Source organism: Colletotrichum navitas (genome assembly GCF_030913465.1).
Source record: "Colletotrichum navitas strain CBS 125086 chromosome Unknown LY79scaffold_52, whole genome shotgun sequence".
Taxonomy (NCBI): domain Eukaryota; kingdom Fungi; phylum Ascomycota; class Sordariomycetes; order Glomerellales; family Glomerellaceae; genus Colletotrichum; species Colletotrichum navitas.
Window position 1 is genome coordinate 46,038 of NW_026850598.1, and position 17,751 is coordinate 63,788.

Sequence of the window (17,751 nt, forward strand, 5' to 3'; positions counted from 1 at the left end):
GAGCTTAAAGTGACTTACACGAAGCTTGTTTGATGGCGAAAAGTAGACTGATGGTGCGTCATGCTTGCATATAGTCAGTGTGCTAGAGACCATTGAATCAACCCGCGGTATAGGGATTTGACCGCGTGATTGGGTACGAGTGTGTATGCCTGTGGTTGAAATCCGAATGGAAGACAGGGGTGCTGGACACCGTTCTCCCGTACTTCCTTTTCCCCTTCTTTTTCATTTGGTATGGCATGGCATGGATGCAGTTGGGTTGGAAAGCGTGCATCCTCCTTCGGCGGCCTGCGTAGATCGGGGGCCACATCAGGAGCATGAGACACACCCAACGCCCTGGCCGCCCCAGTGTATCCACTCCCTCCTCCGCAAGCCGCTTGGCCCTCTCAACGTCATTTCGGTCCAGAACATCTCGAGACTCGAGTGGTGTGACGCAAAGGAAAGGGGGCGTGTGCGAGAGATGGGAGAGAACCTGGGTCTCCCCAGGGTCCAACATGATCTCATCGGAAGAGAGGGAGGGTGTAAGTTTTCATCCTGTTTTGACCCCCCTCAACCTTCCCCCCCCCCCCCCCCCCCCTTCCGGGTCCTGGCTAGAATCACTTATATGTTGCCGTCCTCATCCAGCTCAATATGTTGAAACAGACTTTGGAAGAGACACCTCGAACTTACCGGTGGAATAAAAAAACGCCCTTAATATCAGTTCCTCCCTCCCTTTTCCCCGACAGAAAGAGCTCCTGTAGTCCATCCTTGAACTTCTTCGCTTAGAGTTGTCAGTCACTCGACAAAAACCATCAAAATGGCATCCCCTCGTGAGAGAAACAACACCAAGTACGCCTCCGACGACGAGACCTCGGAAGCTCCCAGCGAACAGCAGCAGGAGAAGCCCCAACGTCGCCAGAACCGCAGCAAGAGCAAGCAGATGCAGAAGCGTCAGCAGGGTCAGCAGCAGGGCGGTCCCCTCGGCGGCCTCACCGATGGCGGTGTTACCAACGGTGTCCAAAACACACTAGGCAATGTTGCTGGTGGTGCCTTGGGCGGTGGTGGTGGTGGCAGCGATAAGAGCGATACACTGCGGTTGCGTCTGGATCTCAACCTCGACATCGAGATTACGTTGAAGGCGCGCATCCACGGTGACCTCGAGTTGGCTCTCTTGTAAGTACCACCCAAGTTTCCTCCCAGTCTGGCCCCTCCATCTCTTCCGGCTAGATTCCCGTTCTGTCTCCCTTTTCTTACTCGCAGACAAGGACGGGCTAGTTAGGCCAAGTTCATAATGGGCTAATGGGCTTCTCCTCGTCTTTTAATCAGGAACTGAGAGACGTTTTCCCAGGGACAAATCTTAACGCAATCCATCCGCCGGGTCGGTTTCCTTTGTTATTTTAATTATCATACGGAGTCGCGGAAATCTTAGTGGGCAAGATGTTTTCATTTTGCCGGAATTTGCGGGCTTCTTTTGTTGATTCCCCCTGGTCATTCCTCCGTAAAAAGAAACGGTTTGGGCCCGACAATGGGCGGAAGGAGGACTTGGTGGACAGGTGGAATATTGGTATGCATCTGCCACTTGTATTATGAAAGACTTGTGCATCGACATTATGAGATACGGACGCTATTTAGGGAAATGTTATGGGTATCCTGTTCAACGTTAGCCAAAGCACTCTAAACCGTTTTTTTCTTCTTCTTTTCTTTTTCGAACTGATACGGAGTACGGATACTTGACCATGAATTACGAGTTCTCGTCCTCGGAGTGACCATGGCTTCCCCGCAAAAGCGTAGCGTCACTTCCCATGCAGATCCATTAACATCATTAGCGCGTGTCGTCAGTTACAGCACCACCATGTACACCCCGTCGGCCGCCCACGCGCTAACAACCTAAGATGGGGTGGAGCAGCGTTACAAACGATGGCCCGGGCCATTGCTGCCATGATGACTGCCGTCGACCACGAGGGAAAGGGGGGGGCGTCTCCCGGTGGCTAGGCGGAAACGGTGGTTGACGACCGTACACAGGCATCCATAGTGGTCATTTGGCGCCGTAGATCGTGGATTGAGGGGGCGAGGGAAGCAAGTCTCCCGTCAGTCACCGGTGGGGTCAAATCCACCCTCGCAACTTGTCAGCCGCGACAAACCCTATCGTCCATTGCTTTCAGAAAAGCTGCCTTTCCTAGTCACCTAGTGCCGTCGGGACCCAACGAGCGACGAGGGCTGGCCGGGGAGCGAGTGGCATCTGGCTCGAGTCGATACTCGACGGCGTCCGAGACTACTGCGGGAAGGTCTTGCTTTGCCTTGCTTTCCGCGCGCCCTTTCCTGGGCCTTGGTCCGACGTTAGCCTCTTCCGGTCTGTTCAAACTCTCAAGAGTTGGGACGAGACAAAGCCTAAAGATACAGGCACACTGACGGGGTCATGCCAGAAGCCTGACTTCATCCTGCGTCTTCCAAAGCACTCACCGAGAACACCCCTCAAAGGGGAAGAAAAGCAAAAATTCTCTCGCGCAAGCCCGGACATCCCTGCTCATAGCAGACATTTCCTATGCAGTCAAGCCACAAGACGGCATCAATCTTCCTTGTCCGTCCAATGTCAGCGCGTCGCAGCCGCCACATGACGCGAAGTAACTCACTCGCGCTGCCAGATGTAACGGTGAAACGGCCCCCTCCCTCCCTCCCTTGCGCCGCCCCCGTAACCAATGCGACGGGCAATGTCAGCCGCCCCCTCCTCTTGGGAAAACGGTACCCGCAGTACCGTCTCGGACCCTGAGGCGGGAAACGGTATGAAACGCTAAGCGTGCAGGGAAACCGTGGCTAAACGGGAAAGCTTTGCATCGCATCCCGGCGCATTGGGTGCAAGCTTCAGCCACTCACACCCCGTTGCTTCCAACCTCTCCTTCCCGTTCGCTTGGAAATGTTTGCCGAGTGATCTTCACCGTCAACCACTCCTCGTCGTCGTCAGGCCATCAATTTACAACCGGTTTCCCGCCGATCGTGCCGCTGCCGTCTCATTTCTCACGTTCTGGACTGTGATGGACTCTGCGCCGCGTGCAGCTCATTACCATCTCAGGAAACCCATCGAGATCATCGTTACGTGGCCGCGTCGGTTGTGGCGTTAGAGTGGGTTCCGCTGCGATCCTGCCCTCAGCAGACTCGAGACGTCTTTGAGGCCCAGGTGAAGCTGCTCGGGCATGCTGGTTAGAGTCTGGTCTGATGAAAGCAGAACTCCCCTTACTGAGCCACATCCTCAACTTACCTAGCTTGTCTCGGTGTGCGAAGTACATCAGTGCTTAGACCTTTTTCCCCAGAGTCTGTGGTCGCCAATAGGCTCTAAAGCTTCGTTGTCGGTTGATCGATGGATACCGTCGCAAAGTGAGCACCGAGGCAATTGTCCACCGTGCTCTTCAACGAAGAGTCGACGGCTAGCTGTGCGTTCCGTCTGCACAATAGCCCTGGTGCCAACCGAGCGCAGTCAGCAACACGGCCATTCGCAGTCGTTCGTGTTTCGGCAGAAAACAGGCTTTTCCAGGCTCGTCGGTCCTAAGTTTGCCGCCAATCTCAGCTCTGTTCCGGCGCCATTTTCGGAGTCGTGTCTCGGTTCCATCCTGCCAACAACACCAGCCTTCAACGACCCCTCCCCTCTCTTGCTTCGCTGCATCCCATTTCCGAAAGTACCTGGTCTCTGGTTCCCTGGTCGAGTCCACAGATTTCCGCTCGACAAGTCTTTGATCCTATTATCCTTGCACAGCGGCCTGACAAGGTCTCAAGGTGAACCGTCGCCCCGTTAGCCCGTTCTGGAACCTCCAAGAGGCTGCCCCAGTCTTCGTTGCGGCAGACTCGGACAACCCACTTTTGGCCATCTCATCGATTGACGTCACAGCAACCGATCCAACCCCCCCCCCCCCCCCTCCCCTTCTGGCTTCGAGACCTTGCACACGCTCTGCAGACCTGCTGCCTGCGTCGCCCATCTACCAGGAAAGCTCTGCTCGCGAGTGTATCGACCAAGGGGTGCACCGAGAGAACAGCACACAACGACACAGTCTGTCACCCTCTCGCAACCGCCCGGCTCCCTGAAGTAAAGGCGATTCTCAGGTGGGTGCCCACTCTCCATTCCTCTGTCCGGCTGGCCTCCCTGACCGTTGCTTTGCACTCCCTTCCCCTCTTCGTTCTGTAGTGAGGCTCAGCTGACGCGGAATATTCTTCCACCACAGTACCATCCACCGATGGCGGCAATCCCTCCTTCTCGCCCGACTCCACTCCAAACTCTCCGCGACGAACCCGAAGGCCCAGCCTTGAAGCAGCCTGCACAGCAATCTATGCAGAGCTTCGTACCTGCGCGTCTGAATTCCTCTTCGCACACTATGCAGCGTGTCGAGCCACAGTCTACGCCCGTATCTGGCGATCCTGAGCATACCTCTCGGCACGACGAATATGAGGTTGTCGAGGTCGAGGATGACGATTCTAGACTGGAGGCGCCAAGGAGTACCTACTCCAGGCCGCCTCTGCCTCGTCTGAATTCCCAGTCGCGAGCATCTCCTTCGCCGGTGCCTCCTCATGAAACCTCCCCGCCGCAGCCTCCCCCTCGCCGAAGCAGCAATACAGGTACCCCACAGCCGCAAGAGGGCGGGCCTGCTCATCTGCAGGGCTCGCGGGAGATACCCATCCCCATCAGGACATCGTCGAGTCAACATCAAAGTACGCCCAAAGCACCCCCGCCGCCAACAACTGAGACTGCAGACAGTGGCACGGACGAAGCATCACCTGATGCCCAATCCCCCTCGAAAAGCACCCCCAAGCCGCAAGAGAAGAATGCTCCGATTCAGATACCCAAAGTTACACCACTGTCCTCCGGTCTCACGCTGCCGCCAAACCTTGCTCAGCTAGCACAAGGCCTTGACGGAAAGTATGTCGACGAGTTTGGAAACATCCTCGACTGGAACGGTCAGGTGCTTGGTCGTGTAGAGGGAGATCTGCCGTCCATGATCGGACGGCCAGTCGCGGTAACGGGCGAGATCTTCAGCGAGGACGGCGAGGTTGTTGGTTATGTAGCGGAGAATGATACCATCCCCCCGGCGCCTCCTTCGCCCAAGCCCATTGAAGGCATGGGCGACGGTTTGAAGGTAGACCATATGGGCAACATTCTCGATAAGAATAATAACGTTGTCGGCCACTTCGACGGCGCCCCTCTGGCCAAGTCGCTGCAGCAGACTGGCCAGACTGGCAAATCAGGACAGTCTAGTGGCGCCCGTCCTGGCCATGTCCCTGACACGCGGACAAGCTGTCCTCAGTGTACTGCGCATCAGGCCAAGCCATCCTCCACAACTCCCAGTCCTTCGGAGATCTTCATGGACGTCAAGTCGACCAATGACGGAATTCAGCTCATCATTAAGATACCCACGGTTTTTCACGGCGGAGGAAATCCGAATATCCATATAGGAACCGGATCGTGATTTGGATGGAATTTGCATACTTGGGGCGGAGATCGACATTGGAGTTCTGGAACGGGTTCGATAGAAGGCAGCATCCGGCGGCGTTCAGACGGTTGTGACACGGTTGTGATAGGCTAGAACGTGCACCACAGTTCCAATAAAGCCAATCTCAGCAGCGAGAGAAAGGTTTGCATAACTCGTCGCCCCCGTTGACCCTTCCTTGTGAGGCTGAAAAGTGGGCATGGTTGAGCTGCCGTCCGGATCGTTGCGTGCGCGTAGACGCGGAGGTGGATTCGAGAACTTGCGATGGATGTGGCGAATAGCACTTTGTTTTTTCGTGTTTCGGAGGGTGTCATGACGTCTGTCGCGCATGCACGTCCAACCTTTGTGAGCTTCGTAACCAGCTACGCGAGAAGAAAGTGTTGGAGCAACTGGGGGGTTGATTGTGGAGGAACTGACGAATGGATGATGCAGGGCAGGGAGTGTCCTTGGAAACACCAGCCACACCAATTGGGCAGCTCCAAGAAAGGTTGTCGGCGATCAATCCGAATTCCAATGGTACTTCCCCAGGTTGGCTGGTTGTCACACCATTCCCCTAGGTGCAGCTTTCTTCTGCAGAGTGAAGTTGCGTCATGATACCTAGGATCCAGCCCTTCATGGGCTCGGACGATTGTGGCTTTGCGTCATGATGGACGAACTGTGTGACTGACCATCCTTCCCCCTCCCCATGAAGTCACTGTGTGGCTCAAGCAGGGACCAGAGCTTCGAAGGGAGAGCTCCTCGAGCTTGCTTGAGCTTCCCCCTTGACGTAAGCTCAAGAGTGACTGGTGAGCTGGAAACTTGATTTAAGCCCAAGAGTTGAAGGTATAAGACGTCTGACCGGCAAGTCGCATCAAATAACTTTGGCTTCCACCTCCCATACCTATGCAATCATCACATGACAGCTACATTTTCTAAGATACCCTGTTAGCGCTGAGTATAACGAATTCACATCCAAACACGAACAACAACTGCAACAATACAACAACAACCAGAAGACGAACATGGTCGGCGCTGCTTCAAAGTCTGGCAGCAGCATGCTGGGTGGTCGTGGAAAGGAGACTGAGCAGAAGTCAAGTCAGTAGCACACTTACATGGTAATTCAAAATGTGGATGACAGCTGCTAATTCTTACAAATAGCATACTCGGTCGAGCAAGACATCCATGACCATGGCGAGAATCTCGTCGCCGGTGTCATCGGCAAAACGGGCGAAGTGGTAGACGAGACCGGCAAGACTGTCGGCAAGGTAACAGAAGGCGAGGCCGGAGAGCTGGTCGGCAACGTGGTCACCGCGACTGGCGACATCATCGGCAAAGATGGTGGCGTTATCGGCAAGGCGCTTCCTCTCGGCGAATTGACCGAGAGTGGTGAGAGCAAGGAGGGTGGTAGCTTCACCATCATGGGTGCCACCAAGGGTGTCAAGGGCATCGTCGACACTGTTGATGGCACTGTCCAGACTGTCAACCGCACATTACCGCTCGTCGGTGACCTGACAAAAGGCATTGGTCTGGGCGAAGGCCAAGGCGGCGTCCTCGGCGGAGTCCTTGGAAGCGGTCAGGATGAGAAGGGTTCTCAAGGGGGTCTTCTCAGTGGTGTCACCGGCGCTCTCGGTGGTGGTAAATCCGAGAAGGGTGGTTCGGACCAAAACCCTCTTGGTAGCCTCCTCGGGGGTGTCCTCGGCCAGAGCCAGAGCGGTGGCCCTCTTGGAGTTGTAGGAGGCAATGAGCCCTTGGAGCGTGACCAGTCCGTGACCGACAAGGACGAGAAGCTTACCCAGCTGCTTGCTCAACAGAAGTCGGATGTTGACGACAAAGCTTCTTTGACGGAAAACGCCAAGCAAAACCTCTTTGAAGTCAATGACACGACATCAGAGGTCGCACCCATCGACTTGCAGGATGCTGAAAAGTCGCAAGCAGACGACGGTAAGCCCACAACCGCCGGCGAAAACACCCAGACAGAGACTGAAGATTCCCAAGGCGCCAAAACAGATTTGACGGAGCAATCGACCGTTGATGGCAAGGATGATTTGCAAGAGGTGGATGCCGAACCCATTGACGAGCAGACGGAGGGTGCCGAGACCGTCGATGATGACGCCACGGAAAAGGCCGGCACTGTCCCCGACGACATTGCCACCCTCGATATTCCTGTTTCTCAAATTCCCGAAGACTTGAAGAGCGAACTTCCTGAGGATGTACAAACTGCCGACATCCCCGTTTCCCAGATCCCTTTTGATGCTCAGTCGAAGCTCCCCACTGATCTGGCGTCCAAGCTCCCGTCAGACTTGGGCTCCCAGCTTCCTGAAGGCACAAAGACTGGCACCAAGACTCCTCAGGGTACCACTACTGAGGATTGGGCCAACCAGCAGGATCCTGCGAACCAATCTCAAGTTCCCGAGGACGCCGAGACAGGCGAGCTTCCCGAGGACGCCGAGACAGGCGAGCTTCCGGAAGATGCCGAGACAGGCGAGCTTCCGGAAGACGCGAAGACTGGTGATGTTCCCGACATTGACGTCACTGCTGCGTCCGACTCTGCTCCCAAGTCCACCGTAAAGGATGACCTCAAGAGCGTCTTGAGCACCATTCGCTCTGCCATCCCCGAAGACCAGCGCACTGTCACTGTTGCCGGCGACAAGCTTCTCCAGCCGTTTGAGAAATTTCCTGGCGCCGAGATTGATGATGAAGGAAAGGTCATTTTTGACAATGCCTCTATCGGTCGCATCGCTGAGGGTGACCCTGCCGACCTGGTTGGAATGACCATCGACGCGGAGGGTAATGTCATTAACGAGCGCGGGAGCATCATCGGCAAGGCTGAGCTCAAGTCAGAGGTTGCCGATGAGCTCCTCAAGGATACCATCGACTTTTCCATCCTCAAGGGCGCCAAGGTTAACAAAGCTGGCAACCTTATCAACGACAAGGGTGAGGCGGTTGGCCGTATTGTTTCTGGTATTCTCAAGCACCTTATTGGCCGTAAGGCTGACGAGCGTGGTGAGATCTGGAACGATGGCGGCAAGATTATCGGAAAGGCCGAGCCTATTCCCGAGACTGAGCGTGAAGAGCTTGCCGAGCCTGCACCCTTCGAAGACTTCCCTGGCGCGACGGTAGAGTCTAACGGCCATGTCCTGTTCAACGGCGACATTGTCGGACGCGTCGTCGAGGGTGACCCGAAGAAGCTGAAGGGCAAAAAGGTTGATGAGGACGGTGACATCCTTGACAAGAGCGGCAATGCCATTGGCAAGGCCGAGCGTTGGGAGCCTGAGCCCGAGGCTGAGCCGGAACCCGAAGCGCCGGTCATCATTGACAACTCTGCTCTTGCTGGAAAGCGTGTCAACAAGGCAGGCAACGTTGTCGACAAGGACGGCACCATCTATGGCCGTATTGTCGAGGGTGATATCAAAAAGTTGATTGGACGCATGTGCGATAAGGAGGGTAATGTTCGCAGCGAGTCTGGAGACATTATCGGCCGTGCCGAGCTGATCCCCGAGAGCGACCGTGAGGGTGCCAAAGAGGGACCCTTCGCCGAGCTCCCTGGCTGCACCGTTGCCAAGGACGGCACCATTGTCACTCCTTCCGGTGATATTGTCGGCCGCCTTGTCCAGGGTGACGCGAAGATGCTCTTCGGGCGCCCCATTGACGAGGATGGTGATATCCTCGACCGCAACGGCAACCTTCTGGGCAAGGCCGAGCGTTGGGAGCCTGAGGCTGCTCCTGAGAGGCAGAAGGGCCCAATGGAGGGTCGTAAGGTCAACCGGAGCGGTGAAGTCGTTGATGAGGATGGCGACGTCATCGGCAAGTTAACTTCCGGTGAGATCAAGGCTTGCGCTGGCAAGCTCATCAACGAGGACAATGACGTTGTCGACTCCAAGGGACGCATAGTCGGTCACGTCGAGCTCCTTGAGGATATTCCTGAGCCTAAGGGGCCTATGGAGGGCAAGACCGTCAACAAGAAGGGCGAGGTTGTCAGCGACAGTGGCGAGATCCTCGGCAAGCTTACCAGCGGTGAACTCAGCGTCTGTGCCGGCAAGAAGATCAATGAAGACAATGACGTCGTTGATTCCAAGGACCGCGTTGTGGGCCATGTGACCCTGCTCGAGGACCTTCCCCAGAAGAAGGGCCCCATGGAAGGCCGCCGCGTCAACCGACAGGGCGAAGTTGTCGACGAGGATGGAAACATCATTGGTAAGCTCACTACTGGCGAGGTTTCCATCTGCTCCGGCAAGGAGATCAACAGCGACAACGATGTCGTCGACTCCAAGGACCGTGTCGTTGGACACGTCTCCCTGCTCGAGGATATTCCCGAAGTTGAGGAAGAACCTGTCGAGACCGAGACTGAAGAGGAGAAGAAGGCTCGCGAGGAGGCTGAGGCTGACCGTAAGCTGGCCCGAAGCCTTGGTGGACTCATCGAGCAGGGTCTCGACCGTCTGCGTCCTCTTTGCAAGATGATTACACAGAAGATTGAGGCTGCCGAGCGCAAGCCCAAGGAGGAGCGTGATGAGGAGCAGCTCGTGAAGGATGTGAAGCCCCTCATTGAAGAGGGTGGCAAGATTCTCACCGAGTTGAACGGTAGTGTCCGCGCCCTGGACCCTGATGGCCGCATCCAACAGAATGCCAAGTCCAAGTCGCAGACTCGTGAGGCTACGCCCGAGGAGCACCACCTTGCCGAGTGTTTGAAGGAGGTAAGTCTGATACTTGCGGTGCACTCAATACATTATCATAGGCTAACCTGTTTGTAGTTGACCGGTACTATCACCGAGACTGTCGAGGGTGCCAAGCGCAAGATCGAGGATATGCCTCATGCTAAGAAGGAGCTTAACCCCATGTGGGGTCTCCTCACCGAGCCGCTCTTCCAGATTCTTGCTGCCGTCGGCCTTCTTTTGACCGGTGTCCTCAATCTGGTTGGTCGCCTTCTCAACGGCCTCGGGCTCGGTAAGATTGTCGATGGCCTCTTGGGCACTCTGGGCCTGAACCGTCTGCTCGAAGGACTTGGCCTGGGCAGCTTGACCGCTGCTCTCAGTGGCGGCAAAAAGAAATAAGCGGTTTTAATGACGATACGACTCGAACCTTTTGTAGCATGTTTCCGACTGGATAATGATGATGGCGGGTTTGATGGACAAGCGGAATCCTTCTTCGGCGCATGTTCTTGTATTTGGATTGCAAAACAGTCAGATTGGTCGTGTATGAATAGTATGATTGTATTGTGTTTTAGCCATTAATTTGAACGGGTACTTTCGAAAGATGTAGCAACACAAAATGTTGTTTGTTGTGCTTCCGATAATTGTAATCTTTGTTGTTTGACGTTTGCGGCGTGGTAGGGTAGAGTTAATGGTCAGTGTGCCTGTTGGTGTGAGAGAGAGATAGAGGGAATGAAAAACTGGGAGGAGAGAAAAGGAGAAGTCCCGACGAGGAATGACATGGAAACAAAGTTGATTTCGTCCATTTTCGTTCTTCTTCCAGCAGACACGACGGATGGGGATGGATTGAATTGATGGATGGATGATGGTTGGGAGCTGTCATATTCGTGGGTACCTTCCTTGGGTGAAGATGAGTGAGAGAGAATAAGTGGAGGCGCGCCATCAACGAAAGAAGCTAGGGCGGGTGCGACCTTTCCGGCGAGTTCAGGCAAGAACCATAGTTTGGCTCTGATCGCAATCTGCTCTTTCCATCACATTCACGCAAAAAGTCGGGCATGTCGGGCAGCTTTGGACGGACGGGGATTGGGCTGGTTCATCGTCGCTGCGCTTGCCGCTTTTCGAAAGCCATGTGGCTTCCCGCCCCATCATCCCAGCCCATCTTTTCCCTTGGCGGCCATCGTGAGCCACTTTTGGGCCAAATCAAGTGAGACGCAGACAGGCACCGCTCTTATGCGTCTTCAGTCCTAAAAACAAACAAACTGACTAACTGCTAATGGTTGGTCGCATTTCATATTTCCCATGATCCAAGTGACACAACACACTGCCGGCCCCAGTCTCCCCCTTCCGGCCCCACGGTTTAGAGTTTCGCATTATTGATTCCCCGGACCATAAGGACATGACTCGTCTGCTGTTCCTAGCCTTCTTCGGCAGTCAAGGCAAACTCTTGTCTACCGTACGCACTGGTAAAATCCGGACAAAGCTAGGAAGCCCGCTAACGGTAAGGAGTATCGTGGCCGCTGTAAGGAGTATAGTGTGCTAGCAGAAACAGGGATCTGTATATATCACTTTTCTTACGTAACAGTTGTGTTTCTACTAACGGCGGGCTGGCTAGTGGGCAACAGAGGGTGGAAGGGGTGACCGTCTTCTATATTGGGACTAGCGTAGCTGAAATCCACTAGCCGTTATAGGACATCTGCTAGCTTTCTCTGGCTAGCGGGCTTTCTAGCTTTGTCCGGATTTTACCAGTGCGTACGGTACTACAACCTGATTATCCGTTGTTTATTACTCGTCGTCGCTTCAGAACCCACATACTGAGGGGCTTCGTCGAATAACCATAAACCCTCCAGGGTGCAACGTGGTACCGGTACGACGTGGAACAGCTGGGACCTTATCTAGTTTACACACAACACCAAGGCCAAGAGACGGCACTCTATTTCCTGGTATAAGTTGTTGTATTCCTTATACAGTACTAGGTCGTTATCATTTGAAGAATAATAATGGTCACATGACGCCTGCCTCAATTAGCCCAGTGCTAAGCAACCCGCTTACTGTGATACTTTGGTATAAATTCCTCATAGGTATGGGTCGCACGGAGGAACTCTAGCTGAGTGATTGGGTGCCCTTACGGCTGTTCAAACACTAATCACCCAGTAATGTATGTGTGTTGGACTGTGATATGAAGCGGCCAAGGTTGATTCGAGATTATCTGCACATCTCGTATTGAAAGCCTCGCACATTCACAGCCATAGGTCAACCACGTCAGACCGCCAGGAAAAACTATTAAAGGACAAGACCGCGTCGCGACGCAACCATTAATGTAATTCTTGACAGTGGCAACCAAGATATCGTGACAGAGACGATTTCTCCATTGTTTATAAGCATTATGTCAAGTTACACATTGACTGATTTACCTGTTTGCTCTTAACTTTACCGAATCCAGCCCGAAATGTCCTTGTTGCTTTCCTGATCAAGCCTTCATAGTTGTAGACGTTCGACTTTAGGTTTGGGCTGCTATGTTGGCTTTCTTAGCCCATCGCCGGCCGGCGGAGCATTACGGCGGCCAGGTCCCATGTCAGCGAGACGGCGAGGCAGATGGCGCCAAGAATGGAGACACTGTTCGGACGTGGCTTAGCTTCGGCGGTCGTTCTGTGCCGATAGGATAAGATGATAATGTCCCCCCTATGTCTACTTGAGAGTACCATGCACGTGTGGTCTGTGCAGAGTCAACCTAACAGTGGTTTCAGTTTCACCTAATAGAATAAAGAGGTAAAAACACAAAAAACATAACTATCTTGTAAGAAAAAGAGATAAAAAGTAAAAGAAATAGTTTTGACCTATCCTAACCTAGATTATAGCGTAAGAAGTGGAAAGAGGCAGGGTAGGCCTATCACTCTAAGACATGTTTTTTCTAGATAGTTACAGTTACACTACAGATTTTCACTATAAGAAGGGCGTTTCTACCCTTATCAAGTAAGGAGGATAGTATAGCTGTTTAACTAAATATATTTATTATTAAGATTGTTACTTATAGTAAGGAAATCCGTCTAATCAAAACTAGTAGTTATACTGAGAAAGGGCGGGGCATCTGGACCACCTAACAAAGGAAAAGAGAGGAATAGCAAGACATGGGAAAACCACCCACACCTACAACAACGTCTGATCATAACAATGAATATATCAATAGATAGGTCTTGCGATTCTCAGACCTAACCTGCAAAGACCTTGAAATAAAAGTACAAATTGACAAAGCAATCGCAAAAAGAGTACGTTTCACCAAATGAATAAAAGTACAGTAATGACTGGCAGTGTATTTTGGTATGGAGTATTAAGGCTGCTAACAATGGCTGATAACGAGTGTGTATGATGGATGATGCCTCCTCTGACCTCTTATCGGGTCTGTGAATCCCTTTTTGAATGCGTGGGTGGCCATCCCATTGATCCATCCCTTGAATCGACCACCACGTGATTCATAAGACCATGCCACCCAACCCCATCACAATACAACCCTACTTTAGTCTATAAGACTAATTACTTAAGTTACTACTAATTACTACACTTTAACAACTTAATTCACTTAAAGGGGGCTGTTACTTCACCTGTAACTATGCATCTCTAAAAGTAAGGGGATAAAGTGGGGTCGGTCTATTCAAGGTTTAAGAAGGTCATTTGTTAACTAAAGGAATAGTTACGTAACCAACTAGGTCGTAACCCTATGTCTCCCCTCCAAGAGGTACATAGTATGTCCCTGTGCTAAGGACTAATCGGGTATGTCCGCACTCTACACTTGTCTGCCCACGGTCAGGAACGTTACAAGACCCAGGGAGGATTTAGTCTAGTAATGTGAAGAATTTGAACCTATAACCCTCAACGCAGGGTAGGTATATCATTGTGTCACAAGCAGGTCAGGTGTCAAGGGTTGGATGTCACTAGGGTGAAGAGCGAACACGCTGCGACCTGGAAGGTAGGTTGTTGGTATTGCGTATGCTGAAAGCTGCTCCCTCCAGTCAGAGCTTTCTCGAAAACTACAAACTACAACTACAACTCCAACTACAACTACATGTAGTTGCAGTTTTTTATAGTATCTACTACAACTACATACTTTGTAGTTGTAGTAGCTGTACTTGTAGTTTTTTAAAGCACTGCCTCCAGTCTCCTTTCCCCGTCTCCTAATAGCATTATGTGCGCTGCGTGCTAGCCCCGTGCTCGCTTAGGCTAAACCACGTGACGCGGGCCGTGCCACAGCTCCGGGCCGTCCGTCTGCCCCCTGTGTGTGACATCAGGACAATCAACTGCGCCACAAAGCAAAAGCTTTGGTAATAGTGCACCTGTATTATTACTTTCTGTTCTGTAATAAATGTCATACAACCGACCGGGTTGTAACATATAGTACTAAGGTCAGTAGAAGAGAGGCCACGCCATTCAATGCAAGGATTAGTTATTGCTTAATATTTTTAATATTACCTCTTTCCTTCTACTCTTATGTAGTTTTCTTATTAAGGTTTTTCACATTTTGCTCTTATATAACTTCAATCTAAGTAGGACTTTCATTCCGGCATTACCAAAAATAGCTTTCATTTCCCTTTTAAACATAATCTCAGTTGTTGTCAGACAATTATCTATAAAGAGGTAACTACTACTGTCCCTGAACTAACATAAGTGTCATCGGGTTGTTCACATTCATTTTGTCCTATACTCTCCTAATCCATTAGAGGCCTTTTCCGAACCACTAAACGCCGCCTATAATTACGAGCTATGCATCTGTCTTTATTATTCCTCGCCATGAGCTTTGCTCTTACATGGGCGAAACCAGTGAAGCCAGGCTCAGGTTCGTAGTCTGCCGTTAGCACTCAATCTAGGTTCAGAGACTGATAATGATTCTTGTAGTTTATACATCCAGGGGCCGCGCTATTTGTGGCGTTGTTGCCCTCGAACGTGACGGCAGAGTCTGGATGGTTGAGTCCAAGAGGGACGGTTACATCCTACCAAAGGGTGGATGGGACACAGAAAGAGATCATGATTGGATAGACTGTGTAGAACGCGAGGCCCGAGAGGAAGCCGGTGTTATCGTCGATCGTGCTTCTTGTCAACATCTTAGTGTCCAAGACGACGTAACCTGGTTTAAGTGCAGGGTAACCGGCCATGGGCAGCGTACTGACCCCTCGCTTGCCAACCGCGGACCACCACACGCATTCGACGTCCCAACCGCATGGCGATGGCTGCAGCACGGTGACCAGAACAAGAAAAGTGGCATGCACAAAGCCCTTAGGGCTGCGACTTAAGCTACGGAGGCGTTACCGTATCCTCTGACTTAACTCGAAATCTGCACAGACCGCGCGCTAGACCACTTGCCCACTTGATAGTCAGCCAGCCTATCTACGGTCAACATCGCCAACCTATCAACCAACCCACCAACTCACCACAATATTCACAATACCCAACCGCCAGCCGCCACCAACACTTTTACACAAGAGAAAGGGCAAAAAACCTACGCCTATTACCTATCAACAATATATAGCAAAAAAGCCCTACTAGCAAGCTTAAAGATTAGATTAGTAGCTAAAGCTAGTTGCCTGTTACAAGCAGGTCAGGGCAACCAACTGTACCACAAAGCAAAAGCTTTGGTCATAATACACCTACATTATTATCTCCTGTTTTATACTATGTAGTTATATAGAAATTAAGAAAGAAGGTTACTTATTAAGTTAACTAAGAGACTAGTCCCCTTTCATAACTGCACTAAGGCTATAGTAATAGATATAGTTATGTTGTTGTGTGCTAATGACACAGCCTTCCTGCTAGCTGTTGCAGATCTAACAGGAGAAGCTAGGCTACAATAGTGACATGAAGTGACACAGTGCAAAGATGAAGTGTAACAGCAGAGCAGTGAAACAAGGTAAGCAACAAGAAGGAGCTAAACAACTGACACAGGATAAAAGATAGGTATTCTAGTAGATAGTATATTTGTGGTTGCCTCTCCTAATGGGAGGCGTTGGGGGATAGGTGTCACGCAGGATATTGCCGACCGACACCGCTTTCCGGAACGACGTCGCTTATTAATCTGACCCTCGCTCCTGAATACGGATACTCGCGGCGGAATCCACCAAGCGAGGCAATATTTAAGGAACGTGGATTATAGTACTACAGATAGAAGAAACAAGCCACGTTCAACTACATGAATTGCCTCCTAAACGCACTGCTTGATGATAATAGGATATATACTCTATGAGCACGTGAATAAACACGTGTCTGTGGAGGTATCTATTGCCTACACTGTCTATCTACTATCTACAACACTTGTACGGAGTACTATGACAGCTAACCTACCTACTATTTCTACTCTACACCCTACCTTAGTTTCACTAGTACTCTTGAAAGGCTAGGTATAAAGTCTCTATCTTCGGCACTGTAGGCGTCTGTTAGCAGTAGTGGATTTGCGGCCAAAATGGCGTTTTTTGCATAGGTTATGGACTGCGGCGGTGGCGGTAGTAGCAGTGCCTACCTAAATGGGTTTAACCTGTTGGCAATTGCACTGACATTTTACCCGTAACCACGTCGATGCATCGAAGCAATGCAATGCAATGCACCGACCTCAACAACACCCAGCAGTGACGTCAAACCACTCCCCAGAGCTCTCCCGGAAGCACACCGCATGACGGCATTACCACCACAGACTGATGTCAACCGCCGCAATCAGCCAGAAAGCCCGTAAATCGCTCGCACCGCGCGCAGGTTACGCCGCACCAAACCCCCTTCTTTCTTTTCCCCCTCCCCCACCCACTGGCCACCGCAGCTTGCATACCTCTGTGCTCATGTCATACAGGAGAAGCGCAATGGTGGTCCTGCCCATCCCTCCCCGTCTTCCCTTGCCCGTTGACGCCACTGCCCCTCCGAGCTGAGATATTGTGCCCCTCTTCGGAATTTTCCTCGAGCGAGCTTCCCAGCTTGCCGTGCCTACTCCTCCAGCCTGGGTAGCTTTCTATTTAACTCGAGTATCTCTCTAGTCCCGCCTTCTATCTCCCTTTGATCTACACAAGCCTCCAAGCGAAAAACAACAACAACAACAACAACAACAACAAACGACCACCGCATCCCACTTCCCTTTACCCTACCAAAACTACACAAATCTCAACATGCCTGAGGGACGCCAATCTCCTCCCCCTGAGCGCCAGACCGGTGCCCAGCAGCAAAGCCCCCCCGCTTCCGGTACAGGTACCGATGACGCTTCCAACAAGGACGCCGCCAACAAGGAGTCTCTCCAGGTTCGTATTGAAACCCACCCCCCCGTCTCCTCCGTCTCGCGCCGCCTGGGAAGTGCCTTAACTGATTTCAATAGAACCTCTCCTCGAACCCAAAGGGTCCCATGGACGACAACCTGAAGGAGAAGTTCGCCAAGACCCAGTAAACGCTCTGCTCTTATCGGCAAACGCAAATCAGACATGATACCAGGATGGCGTCTGGAGCTGTGGACCACGACATGAAAACATGACACATTTTTAGCAAGGAAATCACAAATCGTGATGCTGTACCATAGAGCATTAGTAATGCCAAAAGAATTGCATTGATATCACATTCATTCGTGCTACTAATGGCTTGACTGCTGTGCAAACCTATCTGTTCCATGCATTGTACTCTCGCATGCTATAAACTGCTATCAACAGTAGAAGCTGTGCACGTTTGGCCAA

The 17,751-nt window shown here is 51.9% G+C and overlaps 5 protein-coding genes across 5 annotated transcripts; all 5 read left to right on the forward strand.

Moving 5' to 3' along the window:
• The first annotated feature begins 574 nt into the window (after window positions 1-574).
• On the forward strand, window positions 575-1,744 carry LY79DRAFT_560661 (uncharacterized protein). Its single transcript, XM_060558343.1, has 2 exons — window positions 575-1,149; window positions 1,303-1,744. Exons 1-2 carry the CDS (start codon window positions 794-796, stop codon window positions 1,307-1,309), a joined length of 363 nt encoding a protein of 120 aa, XP_060411706.1. The 5' UTR covers window positions 575-793; the 3' UTR covers window positions 1,310-1,744.
• A 2,590-nt stretch (window positions 1,745-4,334) lies between these two features.
• LY79DRAFT_520324 (uncharacterized protein) lies at window positions 4,335-5,423 on the forward strand (the record flags this gene model as incomplete). The annotated part of the gene is made up of 1 exon (XM_060555226.1): window positions 4,335-5,423. The coding sequence occupies one exon, from the start codon at window positions 4,335-4,337 to the stop codon at window positions 5,421-5,423; it is 1,089 nt and encodes a 362-aa protein (XP_060411707.1).
• Window positions 5,424-6,110: 687 nt separating this feature from the next.
• Window positions 6,111-10,614, forward strand: LY79DRAFT_295833 (LEA domain-containing protein). The gene is made up of 3 exons (XM_060552246.1): window positions 6,111-6,518; window positions 6,582-10,114; window positions 10,172-10,614. Exons 1-3 carry the CDS (start codon window positions 6,446-6,448, stop codon window positions 10,469-10,471), a joined length of 3,906 nt encoding a protein of 1,301 aa, XP_060411708.1. The 5' UTR covers window positions 6,111-6,445; the 3' UTR covers window positions 10,472-10,614.
• Window positions 10,615-14,848: 4,234 nt separating this feature from the next.
• On the forward strand, window positions 14,849-15,411 carry LY79DRAFT_660981 (uncharacterized protein; the record flags this gene model as incomplete). Its single annotated transcript, XM_060562782.1, has 2 exons — window positions 14,849-14,894; window positions 14,954-15,411. 2 exons carry the CDS (start codon window positions 14,849-14,851, stop codon window positions 15,346-15,348), a joined length of 441 nt encoding a protein of 146 aa, XP_060411709.1. The 3' UTR covers window positions 15,349-15,411.
• Window positions 15,412-17,199: 1,788 nt separating this feature from the next.
• Window positions 17,200-17,471, forward strand: LY79DRAFT_671585 (uncharacterized protein; the record flags this gene model as incomplete). The annotated part of the gene is made up of 2 exons (XM_060563931.1): window positions 17,200-17,328; window positions 17,403-17,471. The coding sequence occupies 2 exons, from the start codon at window positions 17,200-17,202 to the stop codon at window positions 17,469-17,471; spliced, it is 198 nt and encodes a 65-aa protein (XP_060411710.1).
• Between the last annotated feature and the right edge of the window lie 280 nt (window positions 17,472-17,751).

What these genes read in the sequence shown, in the direction of transcription:
- LY79DRAFT_560661 (XM_060558343.1), top strand. Translation starts at nt 794, where the DNA reads ATGGCATCCCCTCGTGAGAGAAACAACACCAAGTACGCCTCCGACGAC.
- LY79DRAFT_295833 (XM_060552246.1), top strand. Translation starts at nt 6,446, where the DNA reads ATGGTCGGCGCTGCTTCAAAGTCTGGCAGCAGCATGCTGGGTGGTCGT. An exon ending in GGAGACTGAGCAGAAGTCAA is followed by an intron (nt 6,519 to 6,581) that starts GTCAGTAGCACA and finishes TCTTACAAATAG; the next exon opens with CATACTCGGTCGAGCAAGAC. An exon ending in TTGCCGAGTGTTTGAAGGAG is followed by an intron (nt 10,115 to 10,171) that starts GTAAGTCTGATA and finishes ACCTGTTTGTAG; the next exon opens with TTGACCGGTACTATCACCGA.